General features: G+C 49.1%; 1 protein-coding gene and 1 long non-coding RNA gene across 4 annotated transcripts; one reads left to right on the top strand and one right to left on the bottom strand.

The window, feature by feature from the left end:
- Positions 1 to 6823: 6823 nt before the first annotated feature.
- On the bottom strand, positions 6824 to 16422 carry Pck2 (phosphoenolpyruvate carboxykinase 2, mitochondrial). 3 transcript variants are annotated; one of them, XR_013042413.1, is made up of 11 exons: positions 16171 to 16422; positions 13743 to 13988; positions 12907 to 13091; positions 12618 to 12821; positions 12072 to 12259; positions 11590 to 11752; positions 11191 to 11409; positions 8914 to 9051; positions 8595 to 8690; positions 7862 to 8390; positions 6824 to 7827 (listed from the first exon to the last, which is right to left on the bottom strand). XR_013042413.1 is itself a non-coding variant. In XM_076545031.1 (11 exons), the coding sequence occupies exons 1-10, from the start codon at positions 16197 to 16199 to the stop codon at positions 7936 to 7938; spliced, it is 1923 nt and encodes a 640-aa protein (XP_076401146.1). In that variant the 5' UTR covers positions 16200 to 16422; the 3' UTR covers positions 6824 to 7866; positions 7901 to 7935. The 3 variants fall into 3 exon arrangements, 2 of the variants coding, with proteins under 2 accessions (XP_076401146.1, XP_015862449.2); XM_076545031.1 differs by having other exon boundaries at positions 6824 to 7866; positions 7901 to 8390; XM_016006963.3 differs by adding an exon at positions 15745 to 15860 and having other exon boundaries at positions 6824 to 8390; positions 16171 to 16421.
- LOC143267386 (uncharacterized) lies at positions 7746 to 9544 on the top strand. The gene is made up of 2 exons (XR_013042414.1): positions 7746 to 7866; positions 7901 to 9544. It is a non-coding gene; the product is annotated as an uncharacterized LOC143267386 (long non-coding RNA).
- Positions 16423 to 17040: the final 618 nt, after the last annotated feature.

Here is a 17040-nt window from a genome sequence, read left to right as displayed (position 1 = left end):
GCTGACCAGTGATTTTTCCTTTTTTTGTTACTTCAAATATAGACTTCCCAACCGGATTGTCTTTTTACTAACTTGTTTTTTTGTTTTCTGCTAACAAATGTGCCTGTAAGTGCCTTTCTACTTGTGCACCTTTTTAGAATGTCTGATCTGAGAGATGCCTTATCTTTACTGGCCCTAGCCGGCTCTAATAGCCGTGAACTTTGACCTAGTGGTACTGTAGTAATCAACCTAGGACCTGCATAAAGATTTATGTTCTGCTTAACGGTTACTGGTAATAGTGGAACACTGGAAACAAAAATCCAAATATACAATAAAAGGTTGGTTAAATAAATTATGGTCAGCATTGTACAGATAGGAAAATACCAGGTAGCCACTGAAATGAATTTTATAATGGGTTGGGAATATATATGTCTGTGGGAGAGCGCTTGCCTGGCATTGGTTATACATTGGGTTCAATCACCAGCACACATACACAAAACAAAACCAGGCTGGCTGCTGCAGTTCGTCATAAAGTATAAAAATAACCAGTTTGGGCCGGTGAGGTGGTTCAGCTTGCCGGGTAAAGGGGCTTACTACTAAGTCTTATGACTTGAGTTCAGTCCCTGGGACTCACTCGTAGGAGAGAGAATGGACTCCCATAAGTTGTCCTCTGAACTCCACATATATACTGCCCTAGTCACCCACACCCACCCATTAAGTAAATATGAATTTTTAAAAAATCCAAGGCCATTATGTGGTTAATAAAGTAGACAGGATCTTATACATAATAACCAAGGTGTAACATGAACAGAACATTATGATTAATACAATTATAATGCCTAAGGTCCAGAACAGAGATCTGTAAATTTATTCTCTTAGCTACCTCTCTGTGTGTATGTGTGGGTGTATGGGTGTGGTGTGCTTGTGTGCTCAGGTGTGTTCCGGTGGATGTGCACGTGTGTACCAGTTGGTATAGAGGCCTGAAATGGATGTCTGGTGTCTTCCTTAATAAAATTTCTAACTTATTTATTTTAGACTATCTTTTATTTATTTTTTTGACGATTTCATACATGTATACAGTGTATTTTTTTTTTTTTTTTCAAGACAGGATTTCTCTGTGTAGTTTTGCGCCTTTCCTGGATCTAGCGCTGTAGCCCAGGCTGGCCTCGAACTCACAGAGATCCGCCTGCCTCCTGAGTGCTGGGATTAAAGGCACGCACCACCACCACTGGGTGTATACAGTGTATCTTGATCACACTCACTTGAGCTGCTCGCCCTCCCTCTGATGTCCCCCCTACAAACCCCCTCCTACTTTCATGTTTTGTTTTTTTTCTTTTTCTTTCTTTTTTCTTTTTTTTTTTTTTTTTTGGTTTTTCGAGACAGGGTTTCTCTGTGTAGCTTTGCGCCTTTCCTGGGACTCACTTGGTAGCCCAGGCTGGCCTCGAACTCACAGAGATCCGCCTGTTTTTTTTTTTTCTTTTTCTTAACCAACTTATTTTTTGAGTCAGAGCCTCTCCCTGAACCTGTAGCTGGCTGATTGGCCATGCTGGCTAGTTAGCCAGCAAGCCCCAGGAACTCTTCTGTCTGCTCCCTTAGCTCCAGGATTTTAGACACGTGACTTGAACATTGCTGGATTATTTTAGGAGGGTGCTGAGGATCTGAATTCAGGTGCCCCTGCTCATACTTTATCGACAGGGCCATCTGCCCAGTCTCTGCCACCCCTTTTGATGACAGAGTTGCACTATGACCAGGTCTAAGCAAAATCGAAGGAGGAGGGAGGTCAACAGTAAATAAATTATGTATATATGGCAGGGAGCGGTGGCACCCCCAGGAGAAGGTGGTTTTGACACGCCCTTGGCCCGTCAGTGCTTGGTGAGTTTGTAAAGTGCTTTGAACCTGAGCAGCTTCTGCTTTCCCCAGCTACACTGAGTCATTTTAGCCACAGGGAGGGTTTTTCAGTTAAGACCAAGTCTGCTAATTAGTAAATATCAGTTGATTCACTTCCTCTTCCGCCAGGGTTGGCCTTGGTTTGTTTTGTTTTGTTTTTGTCCCTGAGCAGCTCCACTAGAGGGCGACCTGGTCTGTGGAAGAGAGGACAGCAAGTTTTCATGTTGGGCATGGTCACACAGCTTCTCTGTGGTTTCAACAGGAGCTCCGCAGGATGAGTATCTCCGGGGTACCTGAGATGAGTTCAGTCTTCTGAGGTGACTGGTACCCACACAAGTGTTTATGTACTATAAGAAGCATTTTCTGTGTAAGATGGAAGGGGAGAAATGTGGTAATTTATCCAGGGACTTTAAAATGTGCTTATTAGAGAGTAATTGGATATGATGAGATATTCTAACACTCTCATGTCTTAGGTCCTTTATTTTTATTTTATTTATTTATTTTTGGAGACAGCATCTCATGTAGCCTAGGCTGATTTGTAACTCACTATATAGCTGAGGACAACTGAACTTGATCTCCCTGCCTCTCATATGTGAGTTCTGGGCGGTATGTATACCGCCATACTCAGTTTTATATAGAACTTCTATTGAACGCCGGGGCTTCATGAATGCCAGGAAAGCATTCTACTGATTGAGTTACATTCTCAGTTATCTTAGGTCCTTAACAATTAGGCTTTGTGGGGAAGGGCTAGATAGATGGCTCAGTGATTAAGAGCCCCGGCTGTTCTATTGGGGGACCCAGGTTTGATCCCAGCACCCACGTCGCAGCTCACAGCCATCTGTATGTAACTCCAGTTCTGATGCATATGTACACAGATATACCTGCAGGCCAACCAGCCATACACATAGAAAAAGAATCCTCTCTCTCTCTCTCTCTCTCTCTCTCTCTCTCTCTCTCTCTCTCTCTCTCTCTCTCTCACTCCCAGCGTGCGTGCGTGCGTGCGTGTTTTGTTTTATAGAAGTAAAACCTGTAACCCTATTTTAGTGTGTGTTTGGTTCTGGGGTTTGAACCCAGGGCTTTGCACATGCTAGGCAAGTATTCTACAACTGAACTAGTTCTTTTTTTTGACTTTTGGATTTGAGACAAGGTCTCCCAGAGGATGGCTGCCCAGGGTGGTCCTGAACTTGCAGCCTTCCCCCTCATGGTTCCAGTGGCTGCAGTTACAGGTGGACACCACCTGATCAGCTAGTAACCCTCATTCTGAACAGTAATATGAGATTATGAAGTGTTGAGGTAGTTGGAATGATACCTGTCCCCCATAGTCTCTGTTATCTGAATACTTGGTCCCCAGGTGGTGAAACTGTTTGGGTAGGTTTAGAAGGTGTGGCCTTGGAGGAGGTGAGTCACTGGGCGCTGGCTCTTGAGATTCCAAAAATTTGAGGTTTCAAAGCCCATGCCGTCCCCACTTTCCAACCTCTGCTTCCTGCTTCCTGTTCAAGATGTGAGCTCTCAGCTTCCTGCTCCAGCTACCATGCCTCCACTCTGCCACCAACGTGTTTTTTTAAATTTTGTTTTTTTTCCAAGATAGTCTCACAGTGTTATGTAGCTTGGGTTGTCCTGGAACTCGCTCTGTAGACCCTGCTGGCCTTGAATTTAGAAATCCGTCTGTCTCTGTCTCCTGAGTGCTGGGATTAAAGGCACCCCTCCGCCACTACCACCATCAGGCTAAACATTTATGCATTTAATTTTATGTCTGAGTATTGTGCCTGCATATATGTATATACACCACATATGTGCTTCATGTCCACTCAGATCAGAGGAAGAATAGGATCTCTGGGAAATGGAGTTATGGATGATTGTGAACTACCATGGGGGTGGTGGGACTTGAATCTGGGTCTTCTGCAAGAGCAGCAAGTACACTTAATGTCTGAGCCATGTCTCTGGCCCCCTTCCCCAGTCCTGGACTCTTATCCTTCTGGAACTGGGAGCCCAAATAAATTCTTCTGTAGGTTGCCTTGTCATAGTGTTTTATCACAGCAATAGAAAACTAACCAATACAGGTGTTTTATCTTTCTTTCTTATCACTGGAAAAGTCTAGAATGAGGGATCCGTGAACGTGAACACACAGTGCACAGGTTATGTTTTATTTTCTATTTTTATAAGTTTTATTTATGTTCACCTGTGCATGGATGTGTGGTGTGTGGGGGCATGTGAATGTGGAGAGGAGAGTTGGTTCTCTCCAGCTGTGCGGGTCTTAAGGATTGAACTCAGGTCATTAGGCTTGGCAGCAGGCATCTGCACCCACTGAGTGGTCTTGCCAGTCCTACTGTCTTTTTTGAGACAATCAGAGCTGGGTATGGTGGCTGGCACCTGTAATCCCAGCACCTAGGAATCTGAGACCATGTCAGGGTTATAGTGTTAGGCTGGCCTTAACCTCTCCATTGTCCTTGTCTGAGGTTACAGGTGTGTGCCACCATGTTTGGGCACTTGTAGCTTTATAATACTGTTTCCTACTGAAAGACTCCAGGTTCTTAGAGGGCTGGTTGATTCCAGGTTTGGGGCATAAAATATACAAGATGTTTGTACGATAATCCATGTCAGCAGAGAAACAGGCAGGAACTATCAGGACCCTGCTTAAATGACTCGGTCAAGTTTCCATCAGCGAAGGTGGGAGGATTTGAGCATTAGTAATATAATTTACTAAATGCAGTGTTTAAATCTAGAAGTTCATTGTGTGTGCTGCTTTAGCTAACTGGCCATCCTTTTGAAAGGCAATAGGTTGGGAGAATGTAGCCTAGTTGGTAGAGCATTTGCGTAGCACACGAGGCTTTGCCAGCCCTGCATCATCCTGGCTTGGCGGTTTGGGCTTGTCTCTGGTGATAGGAGGCAGGAGGACCAGCAAGTCGAGGTCATTCTTGGCTACATAGAAAGTTCAAGCTTGGGATATGTGAGACCCTCTTTCAGAAAAGAAAAAAAAAAAGATAATAGGAGACTAAGTCATTTTAAAGATGGAGAATAAAGGAAACTAAGCAACAGTGATGCTGTTCATACAAACTGTCACAGGCAATGAAACGGAAGATTGAGGGAAGCATTCCTTTATAAAATGTACTCCAGCCCTTAAAACACAGCCCCAGTGTGTCTGCTTCCCAGTTCCTAGTATATTAATTAATCCAGGCATTGAACATCCATGTCTAGATTCTTCCAATGGCTAACTTGAAAAAAAGAAAGGAATGCAGGAGAAACCTGTGGGTTGACAGATTTCACTACGTATGAAATACACACAATGCTGGGCATGGTTGCACATGCCTGCAATTGCAGTCCTTAGGCGTGGAGGCCAGAGGCTGGAGAGTTCCAATGGAGGCAGGGCTGCTGCACACTGAGACCTACCTTACCAAACAAAACCCTGGGAGAAGTCCGCGGTAGGTCACCTGCCTAGCATTCCTGAGGCCCCGGATTCAATGCTCAGTACGGCAGATAAGACAAAAATGAAAAAAAAGGAAGGAAGGGAAGGAGGGAAGGAGCCGGAGCTAAAGCCAGGGCTGGGCATGGTGGCACACACACAGGAGGATCGGGAATTCACTGCCAGCTCCTCTAACAGGTCGGACACCAATCTGGGCCATAGGACACCTTGTCTAAAACAAGCATACAAACAAACTCCAAACACGCAAAGACCCAAACTCAGGATATCTTAATCACGCTCTATTTATCTGACATGAGGTCCAATTTTATTGGCAAAAATCATGTTTAAGGCTACTGTGTACTTGAGTCCGGAGAAGGTATCTGGAGCCCCAGTTCCGAATCTATTTCTCTTCTACATTTTTCTTTTCACTGCTCCTTTTTCTCTTAAATGTAGAGTCAGCTCCAGAATGCAGACTTAAAGGGCCAACTCCAGTCACTGCAGAGCGGGGAGCAGCTGACAGCTAACTGCCCTAGTGTTGTTGCTGCTAGTCTGAATGCTGTACTCCACTGCCTCAGTTATCCCAACGCTGTGAGCTAGAGGCACATTGCCATTCTACAGATGAAGGGATCGAGCTGCTGGGTGCAAAAGGCATTGTTTTTTTGTTTTTTCCGAGACAGCGTTTCTCTGTTTAGCTTTGCGCCTTTCCTGGATCTCACTCTGTAGACCAGGTTGGCCTCGAACTCACAGAGATCCACCTGCCTCTGCCTCCCGAGTGCTGGGATTAAAGGCGTACGCTACCACAGCCCGGCAAGGCATTGTTTTTACCCCTTGCTAGTTAGGAAGATGAGGATCTGACTGTATGTTTACTATTTAGAAGTCATACCATTTCCTTTGAGGTAATGATTTATCCTGTGATGTTTAGATCCATGTATGCACTGTGTCATGTTCAAATTAGGATGAACTGCCCTTCTTTGCTTCTTTGCAGTGAAAAACAGAGAACACTCAAAATCCTTCAGTTCTTTTTTTTTTTTTTTTTTTTTTTTACTTCTGGGACAGGGTCTCTCCCCTAGCTGTCCTGGAGCTTCCTCTGTAAACCAGGCTGGCCTCGAACTGAGTCTCTGCCTCCTGAGTGCCTGTGCCACCATACCCCGCCCTTCAGCTCTTGTGTGATATTGTTATCTTTCAGTGCAGCAGAACATTAGGCCTTACTTCTGCTAACTTAGGACATGATCAGCCTTCCCTAAGCTGTAATTTTATGTGTAGTGTATTCCATGGCTGCATTCTTTTTTGTGGTCCACTCTGACCTTTAGTAAACCTTTCTTCCTTGACCAGTTTTCCAGCAGTTTCTTGGAGAACACTCAGCATTTCCTCACCCAGTTATTTCTTTTCAGGGATTGTCCAGGAATTCCATTTTGTTTGAAGGTTTTCCTCTTATTTTTATTATTTATTAGTATGTGAGAATTTCATGTGTATACAATGGTCTTTTGATCAAATCCACTTCCCCTTTCCTATTTTCCCCAGACCTTTTCCAACATGTTCCTCTCTAAACTTCAGGTCTTTTTTTTTTTTTTTTTTTTTTTTTTTAATACCCCCCTGCTTCCCCTATGCACAAAGATGTGGGGCCATTCACTGGATAATCTTTGGTTTGTGGTTTTTTTACTTTGTAGCCAGGGTCACTATGTGTACAGTTCTCTTGCCTTGGTGACAGGCTCCTTCAAGTGTTAGGATCTGAAGATGTGCCGTTATGCTCAGTCCGACTCTGAGTTTTGAGCTGTAAAATGGGACTTCCATGACGTTCTTGGAACAGTGCCTAGCATACAGATGGTGCTCTGAAGTGCCTCGTCTAGCTGGCCTTGGGGCACACTTGCCAGTAGGGAGAGAGAGGAGGATCAGGAGGATCTTTAGCTGCACAGTGAGTTTGAAGCCAGCCTGGGCTTCATGAGACTTTGTCTCAAGTGAAAGAAAAAGTGTGGCTGCTGGTTCAAGTCCGGCGGGAGGAAGCCAGCACATCGATGCCGGAGCTGCCTTCACTGACTGGTCTCAAGCAAAGACTGTGTGGCTCCTGGTTTAAGTCCAGCGGGAGGAAACCAGTGTAAGAACCAGCAATGGAGAAGACAATGGAGACAGGCTTCTGCATGTCTGTGTGGGACAGAGAACCTAACCCTAACCACTGAGCAGCCTGCTGTGGCCCCCCTTTTTAAGATTGGTCTTTACTGTGTAGCCCTGGCGCCTGGCACTTGCTATCTAGACCAGGCAGGCTGGTCTCAAACTCCCCAGGGTGGAGCTGCATTAAAGGCATGCATCACCAGACCAGGCTACATTCTTCAAAAGAATAATGCCTTCTAAAAGTTCTTACTATGTGGGCCAGCATCAAGACAAATGGGAAGCTGGGAACAACACAGATGTATAAAATAAATGCAACTCTCTTATCAGACAGCATGGGAGGAGGTCTGCGGCCTGGCCTCCCAACACTCAGACGTTTTAATGTCAAACTTCATGTTTTCTAAGAGCCTGGGAGTTCTCTACCCAGGTGGGGTGCTGCGTTCTTGCTAGCCTAGAGCCTCGGGTCACATTCTTTGCACACGCCCCTAGAACCTCGGGTCACATTCTTTGCACACGCCCCTAGACCCTCAGGTCATATTCTTTGCACACGGCCCTACAGCCTCAGGTCACATTCTTCGCACACGCCCCTCCAGGGCCTCAAGCTCAGCCAACACCTCCTTGGGCAGATCCTGGTTGACCTGCTCTGTCAGGTAGCTCCTAACATCACGAACCTCCTGTTCCCAGAAGTCCTTGGGGATGGAGAACAGCTGAATGGTGTCTATTGCTTTGAGGCCACTGAGATCCAGGGCTCCTTCCTTTGGTACTAGCCCAATGGGAGTCTCCTGGGCACTGTCTTCTCCTTCTAACCGCCTGCAGATCCAGTCTAGCACACGAGCATTCTCCCCAAAACCTGGCCACAGGAAGTGGCCTGCCTCATCTCGCCGGAACCAGTTGACATGGAAGATACGAGGCAGCCGGGCTCCTCTGTGTCCCTCCATGCTCAGCCAGTGTTGGAGGTAGTGTCCAAAGTTATAGCCGAAAAAAGGCCGCATGGCAAAGGGATCGTGCATAATGATCTTTCCTAAGGCAGAAAGGGGGAGGGTAGGTAAGGAATCTTCCTTTCAGGGGAAGGGAAGGGGACCCCGTGTCCAGCTGGCAGAGGCTGGGTAAAAGATCACAGTTCTGAAATCTTCAGGGAAAGTGAAGAGAAGGGATGGGAGAAAGGGAGTCAAGGTGGGGCCAGAGTGGGGGCCAGGACAGGGGACAATGGAGGGTGTGAACTCACCTTTGTGTTCGGCAGCTGCCGTGGACTCAGAGCGCATGGAGCTGCCTACAAACACCCCGTGACGCCAGCTGAAGGCCTCGTACACCAGCGGTACCCCTGGAACACCAATGAGCAGGTTTACAGGCAACCCCTTTCTTCCAGTTTCAGACCCACGCCTCCTCCTGCACACTTTGCATTCATCAAGGGAGGAGACAGACAGCAGCAGCAGCTGGAGGTCCGGAGTGAGGGGTCCTGTGAGTTTTCAGTACGGGAAGGTTGGCGCTTGACTGCAGAGCTGGACCTTTTTACTACAAAGAAACAGAGCCCACATGCTGTTTACCTTTGGGTCTGCGGCCTCCAAAGATGATGGCATCAATAGGGACACCCTCTGGTGCTTCCCAGGCTGGGTCCATGATGGGACACTGGCGAGCCGGGACGCAAAAGCGTGAATTCGGATGTGCACAGGGTTCTGTGTCACCTGGCAGGGAACGCAAATGCCATCGTTTCCAAAGTCATGTCATTGTCAACATGGACATACATGAGCACACACAGTGATACATTTTTTTTCCTCTTAGTTTTTCTTCCTTTCATGATGTTGAGGCTTAACCCGGGGTCCTAGGCAAGTCCTCTACCACTGAGGTCCATCTCCAGCCCTTGCAAGGTTTCCTTTGGTTTCCTCAGCTACCTACAACCTTGTGCGGTAAGGAAGAAGGAATCCAGGACATCTTCCCACAAAGCTCAGGCTATTTATCAATCGATAATGGCGCTATGGATAATACACAACAGTGAGAGAGGAATTGGGATCTCACGGGGCACTTTGAGTCCTTGGCATTGACCAAGACCTAAGGAAGCAGAATTAGATATTGGCATGTAGTTACGATAATTTTCTTCCCAGAAACTTTATTTACAGGATTAGTATTTCCCAAACTAATTTTCCTGAGCCTAAAGCAAAACCAAGAATGTCAGGTCAATGTCTCAAGCAACTGGCTTTTCATTAACAAACCGGGGAAGACTATCCTGAGCTATCAAAATGTAAACAGGAATTGCTTTTATTACACATTCATTTTCTTTTATTGTGATAGGGGTAGGTGTTGCCATGGCATGCATGTGGAAGTCAGAGGACCACTTGTTCAGTCTTCCTCCTCCACAAGGGTCCTAGGGAGCTAACGCAGGTCATCAGACCTCCGTGCTAAGCATTTCAACAGGCCGAGTCATCCTGCTAGCCCAGTGATGGATTTTAAAACTAGCGTTACTTTGGTTATTCCTGTGGACCTGTCCAGACCCCGACGGAGTGGTAGGTTGGGGCATGAACTCAGTCAGGAACATAACCTGAGGAGCTCAGAGCACCTGGCACCTTCCGGTGTATTGGAGAGAAGCTAGGAACCAAGTCAGTGGCCCATGGGTGAGCACCACTGGGGGACCATACAGGCCCAGTGCTTTCTCCATTGGGAGATGATGGCCAGGCTGTAAGTAGGGGGAGGGAGCCATGGGTCAACAAGTCTGTCCCTGCCACCTCCCAGCCTAGGCCCCTGGTTCAGGGTGTTTATGGTTCTGGGAACTAAAGACGGGCATGTGACTCTCCAGTTATATCAGTGAATTCAGAGTTGATGAAAGGGTTGGGAAACTGGCCTGTAGGGAAGATTATTGTTTTTGGATTTCTCAGTTGGGCAGGGAGACTGAGGGGGCCTTAATGATGGTGTTAGAGAAAATAAAGGCTGGTCTTTTTGGAGGCTGACTGCTAGGCTGTCTGGAAGGCTCACGTTCGGCCTTTAGTGACCACGAACCCTTCCTCTGCTGTGCCCTCTCTTCCTGTAACTGTGGAAGGCAGTAAAAGCGATGGGTGGGAGTGCAAGGCGTGGGGAGGGATGGGTCTCTGAGGCATCGCAGCAAGGACAGGGTCAGGAAGTCAGCCTCCAAGAACGTGTAAAGTGCTAGCCTGAGTTCAGGTAGAGGATTATAGCGAAGGATGGAAGGGTAGGGTAACTTCAGACACTGGTATAAGCAGGGGAACGCAGGAGCCAAGTGGTAAAGGAGACAGGCTTCCGTCTCTCCAAATGGGTCAAATGTTACGGGCCCAATTCCTTCTCTAACAGTTTTCCAAATAGTTCTTCCCTCACAACCCCAGCTAATATTTACTGTTGACAAGTGCTATGTATTTGATAGTATGTTAAACTCCTTTTATGTATTACTTAATCCTCCCATAATCTTAACAGGTGAGTACTATGATAAACCCCATTCAGTTGGTGGGAAAAACTGTTGAAAACTTGAGGAAAGTTAATTACCCAGATCTCCAAACATTGATTAATGGGCCAGAGACACAAACTGAGATCTTGCCTGGTGTTGGAAACTACAAAAGGCTACGGTTGTAGAGGGTTTTCATCATTAAAGTTGCTATGGCTGGAGACTGGCTGCTTTTGCAGAGGACACAGGTTCGATTCTCAGCACCTACATGGTGGCTCATAACCTTCTGTAATTCCAGTTCCAGGGGATCTGCTGCCCTGTTCACTGCATGCATATGATGTACAGGCACTTGTAGGCAAAATGCACACCCACATTTAAAAAAAAAAAAAAGTGCCGAGCCCTGGGGCCTCTGTCACAGTTTCCTCGCCCCACATACCAGGTTTCCAGGGCTTCCCCAGCCAGGAGGTTACGGTGACCCCAGGTGGAAGAGGCTGGTCAATGCCTTCCCAGTACACACCGCCATCGCTGGTCTCGGCCACATTGGTGAAAAGAGTGTTACTCTGGATTGTGGCCATGGCATTGGGATTGGTGGTAGCAGAGGTGCCGGGGGCCACCCCAAAGAAGCCGTTCTCAGGGTTGATGGCCCGGAGCTGACCTGCCAAAAGTGGAAGAAAGGAAAGGCCCTTAGGAAGAGCTGAGCTGTGAGGCTGAGGGAGGTCCTTCTCTATCCCCCTTTTTTGGGACCGCAGAGCTGATAGAGAAAGGCTTTGTTTCCGGGGTTGCTGGGCTCACTGAAGTATGGGACCGTGCTGGCTGTTAGGAAAAGGGTCCTCACCTTCACTGTCAAACCTCATCCAGGCAATGTCGTCCCCCACACACTCGACTTTCCAGCCTGGCAAGGCAGGCTGCATCATAGCCAGATTGGTTTTGCCACAGGCACTGGGGAAAGCAGCCGCCACATAGCGCTTTTTCCCTGCGGGGTTGGTGATCCCCAAAATCTGTGTCGGAGACAAAGAGGACAGAATGAAGTCACCAAAAGTCAGGGTGTAGTCTGCGTGGATAAGGACAGCTGGCGGGGGAAGGGGGTAGGGAGCGGGGAACGGACACTAATGTTTATTCACTAAGCGGGTGTCCCGCCCTTCTCTAGGGCAAGGGTAGCAGTGTTCGGCAGCCTGGAGCTAACACTTCAGGCTTTCAGGCTCACCGTCCTGGCACCCGGCAGGAAGGAGCAAGGCCGAGGCAGACTGCCAAGGCTTCCCCCAACCACCGCCACCCCGCCCCTGTCCACAGCTGCTCAGTTCCTCACCAGGCCCTCACCAGCATGTGCTCTGCCAGCCAGCCCTCATCCCTGGCCAGGCGAGAGGCGATGCGCAGGGCAAAGCACTTCTTGCCCAGCAAGGAGTTACCACCATAGCCGCTGCCGAAGGAGACGATCTCCCGCTGGTCTGGCACGTGGCCAATCAGGGTTTTGTCCGGATTGCATGGCCACTGGCTCCCAGGATCCCCTGGAGACAATGGGGTCACAGTGCTGCTGGTAGTGGCATCAGAAACCAGGGTGTCAGGGACTGGAGGGATCAAGGATTGACCCCAAAGACACTTGGAAGCACGGGCAGTGTCCACGGGTAGCTAAGCCCCCTTTAACAGGACCCATCAACTCTGTGCCTCTATCAGACATGGAGACTGACTTCTGAATCCTGTGTAAACTGTTCTCCAAACAGTGTTACTCCAGTCCAGAATGCTTCCCCGGGCCTTGGGGAGTAATCATTCACATCCACAATTTCTCTGTGGATGGGTAAGATTTGGGGCTCCCTCTGAGTCTCAAGAAGGTCTCAGTGTCCTACTCTAGATAGGGTAGGTACTCACCATGCCCAGTCAGGGGCTGACCCACTGAATGCAGACACTTGATGAAGTCACCATCTCCCAGGGCCTGAAGTACAGGTGTTCCCAGGCGGGTCATAATACGCATGCTTGCCACCACATAAGCTGAGTCAGTGAGCTGCACTCCAATGCGGGACAGTGGGGAGCCCACAGGACCCATGCTGAATGGAAGCACATACATGGTACGGCCTACGGAGGAAGGTGCCACTTGGATGAAGGGTTCCAAACCCAGCCATAGCTCCAGTACCCCGCTTCTGCATCCCTGACTTGTTACCCTGCATGCATCCTGGGAATCTCTCGTCCACAGCTCGCTGGAACTCATCCGGCGACATCCAGTTGCCCAGCTGCCCACGGGCCCCACCAGCCAGGAGGGGCACTGTGTCCCGCTGCGAAGGAGTGACAATCACCGTCTTGCTCTCTACCCGTGCCACATCCTTGGGATCTGTGCGAGCCAGCCAGCTGGGGGAGAGAGAGGGTTGCCAGGAAATGGTGTCTAATAGATTTCGTTTATCTTCAGACTCACTTTGTTTTTTTTTTTTTTTTTTTCCAAGACAGGGTCTCACCATGTAGCTCTACCTGTCCCGGAACTCACTATATAGACCAGGCTGGCCTCGAACTCACAGAGATCCGCCTGGCTCTGCCTCCCGAGTGCTGGGATTAAAGGTGTGCGCCACCATCGCCTGGCGAAACTCACTTTTTGAGTCCAACTTTGGTTCCAGGTCTGTTTGCCTTATGTTTTCTTAGCCAACTACATTTTAGTTCCTTTAGGCTTTGTCTCGTTAAGAGGTGGTTTCCTCAAGGCCCAGCCTTGGAGCCTCTACCCCTGCTAGAGGTATGTTTCATGAAGTGTTAAATCAAGTGTGTGTGTGTGTGTGGGGGGGGGCAGTCGGTCCTTTCACCCCAAAAGCAAGAGCTCCCGTTTGTAAACTCGTATCAACTTTTTCATTTAATGTGAAAGCATTCACTTCCTAGCCCACTTCCCCTCAAGAAGCTCCCATTCTGGCTCATTCCACTGATATTGTCTAGAAATATCTTTGTCTTGGTGAACCCAAAGAGACCTCAGCCTAAGTAGCAGCCTTTGTTTTAGGGGCAGCTAGTTTCAAGGCTTACCAGTTCTTATACTTGGGGAGCTTCCGGATGAGACCCTGCTGTTCCAGCAGGGCCAGGGTGGCAGTGTTCTCAGCCTCAGTGCCATCACAGATGTGGATGCCCTCTGGTTGGCACAGACGGGCACTGCGCTCCACAAAGTCCCGAACTCCAGCTGGCAGCTGGCCCAGATCTCCACTGAGCACACGCAGGGTCTGGATGTTACGGCATGGTGACCAGCACCAGGGCCTCAGCCCATGCCAGCTAAGCCTGTAAGAGTCAAAACAGAGAGGCAACCATCCGGTGACTATCATGGGAGACAGGTTTTGGGGAGGGAGAACAGGAAGCTTGGGCTCTGGAAGGCACTAATAAAGCATATTGCAGGCACCACGACAACCGGGTTACATACGGTTGGTATGTGGAATGAGCTCAGACTACCTGCATCTGTGGCCTTTATGAGGTATGTGTCTCCTGGCCAGGAAAGAGGTGGTCAAATAAACATAGAAGCACACACCTGGCTGTAGAAGCATGCATGCTGATACTGCACGGGTGGCCCATGCCCTGTTTTACTACATCTGCTGTAGAAAAACCAGGTGCCTCGTGGCCCGAGCGTCAAGGAACTGCCCAGATGAGAGCTTCCTAAGGCTATTTTAAAAATCCTCACCAGTGTTCTTTTCAGTCACAGTTTTTGTGTTAAAATGTCAGTTATTTTTATCTTTTTCTTGGTGTAAATGTCTCGACAAAGGGCGTAGTTCTTAGAGCCCTCTTCCAATGCCTGGTTTTCAGATTAGGATTCTTGCATAAAGACAACTGATGTTGAGGGTTCAGATAGTGCATTTGTTCACCTGGGTCAACAATGATTGGCTAGTTAAGTTTTTGTTATTTTATTTTGGTTTTTTTGAGATAAGGTTTCTCTGTGTAACAGCCCTGGAACTCACTTTGTAGCCCAGGCTGGCCTTGAACTCACAGAGATCTACCTGCCTCTGCTTCCTAAGTGCTGCGATCAAAGGTGTGCACCACCGCTGCCCAGCTTAGTTAAGTATTTTTTAACTTTAAGTGAAAGGCTGATAAGAATAACGAATGTCACTACCAGGGGTCCTTGCCTGGATTTTCAGAAGGGCAGGGTCTCTGTATTGTTTGTTCTGTTATGCTCCTGGAAGATAGTAGGGTCTGTTGTGATTGGTCTGGACCCAAGATAGCAAAGGCCAAGAGAGGTAGTTTCCCTCCTCATAGGCAAGGCCTCACCTGCCACAAAACCCACAGTAGACTAAGATGACTTGAGCCTGTGCACTCCTTGGCTCGTCTTAGAGGCCGCATGCCTACAGAACTTTAGGGGTTGGTGGTAGGTCAGAACACGAGAGGACAGGAAACTCAGACCACAGGCTATATGCCTGGGAAGGAAGAAAATGGAGCTCTTGGATGTGGGGGTTTGGGCCTGGGTGGCGTGTTTTCCAGACGACAGGAAGGGCAGCATGCTTAGTGTGGCCCTAGGGGGTTGGGGGCCCAGCAAAGCAGGGCTCCTTGTACCTTTTTCTGTCCAGGAATGTTTCCCTGAGAAATTAATTTTAAAAGCACAGCCCTGAAAGCTGCTCTCCCTTGAAACCTGTCTCCCGTTGTCTTATATGAAGCACGTGCCACCCACGGGCCACTCCAGTGCCACCCCCATCCTCCTGCGAGCCTCTCAGAGGAAGGTCTCACTATCCTTCACAGACCACTCCATAAACTGGCCAAGTAAAATCTGCGTGGGAGAGATAAGGAGTCGGTTTAGGCTCGGTGTCAAAGACCCTGGAGAAGGGGACACACAGAGGAGAGACCCGCTGGTATGGCCGGAGGGCAACCAGCCAGGGCAAGCCTGGGGCCCAGGACCTGCTAGGGGAAGAAGTCAGCCAAGTTAAAAAGAAGGCAATTTGCCCCCCTTCTCCCATCTTCCTTTCTTCCCTCCCTTCCTCCCCAGTCCCCAGGTCCCCGAGGCTCCACTAGGCTTCATGCCAGGTTCCATTCTCGGGAGGCAGCGAATGATGTTTACCTTCTACCTTCTTTCGGGAGCTTTGAGCTTGGGCTCCCCAAGGCTCAACACAGGCCCTTTGGCCTCAGGGCCTTACCGCTCCTCACAGCATTGAGGGGTGGACTGGGAGCCCCAGTCTGAAAGAATTACATCTGGTAAGTCAAGGATTTGCAGAGACAGGGCTCGGGAAGGCAGAGGAGAAGGGGTGGGGGGGAGGTTGAGAGTGGCAGGCAGAAGACAGCACAAGCCGGGTGGGAGGGAGGGGTAGGAGAGCAGAGGCTGGGAGAGCTCGCGTGGCTGGAGATAGGGGGTGGGGTGGGGGACGCATCCCCGTGAGACCCAGGCTGGTCAACAGCCGCCCTGCCAGTCTCTTCCTAGGATGAGAAACAAGTGGAGGCAGCTCCGATGGAGGAGCACGGAGTGGGCCCCGGGCTATGGGTCACTCACCGCAGGCTGGGGAGGTACATAGCTGCCATGGCACCTGGGCTGGCGCTGCGGGGTGGCCACAGGAACCAGCGCAGTCGGGGGAGACAAGGAAGGCGGGGAAGGAAGGAGCGTGGCAAAGCCAGAGGGAGCTGAGGTTGGGCGGGAGGCGCTTAAAAAGGAGGCGGGCAGGCGCCGGGGCGGAACCTAGCTGGTTCTCTCGCCCATCTGTGGGCCCGCTCACTGGCCAGGGCTCCGGGCACCAGCTCGGTGAAGCTTCCGCCCTACAGTCATCATTCCCGCAAGCCTGCTCTCCTTATTGGAGGCTCGAGTTCGCCTTGGACCCGCCCATTCCGAGGCCCCGCCCCACGACCCGCCACGCTGCAGGGCTACTGATGTAACTTTGAAGGCTGTTGCTCCTTAGAGATAGCAAGCAAGACACATCGAATGTCAAACAAGCTAAGGATGAAGGATGAGACCAGGAGCGGGAGCCCAGAATAACTAGATGTCTAAAACCTCGGGGACTGGCTTTGCCTTTCCAGAGCACTCCTAGCATTAGGCTTTTTTTTTTTTTTTTTTTTTTTTTTTTTGCAGGGGCCCAAAGCTAAGTTTTCCTTAGTCCTCAAATAAAAACGAAAACAAACAATTGTTGTCCTTGTCTTGCTTTTTTTTTTTTTTTTTGAGACAGGATTTCTCTGTGTAGTTTTGGTGCCTGTCCTGGATCTTGCTCTGTAGATCAGGGTGACCTCAAACTCACAGAGATCCACCTGGCTCTGCCTCGAGAGTGCTGGGATTAAAGGCATGCGCCACCACCGCCCAGCTTGTCTTGCTTTTTATCAAGGAAGTTTTCTCTAGCACCATAGGTGGGATCTTTCAGGTCCAGGGACATTTCTT

Source organism: Peromyscus maniculatus, chromosome 9 (assembly GCF_049852395.1).
Source record: "Peromyscus maniculatus bairdii isolate BWxNUB_F1_BW_parent chromosome 9, HU_Pman_BW_mat_3.1, whole genome shotgun sequence".
In the NCBI taxonomy this organism is placed as follows: domain Eukaryota; kingdom Metazoa; phylum Chordata; class Mammalia; order Rodentia; family Cricetidae; genus Peromyscus; species Peromyscus maniculatus.
This window is presented reverse-complemented; position numbering and strand designations above follow the sequence as displayed.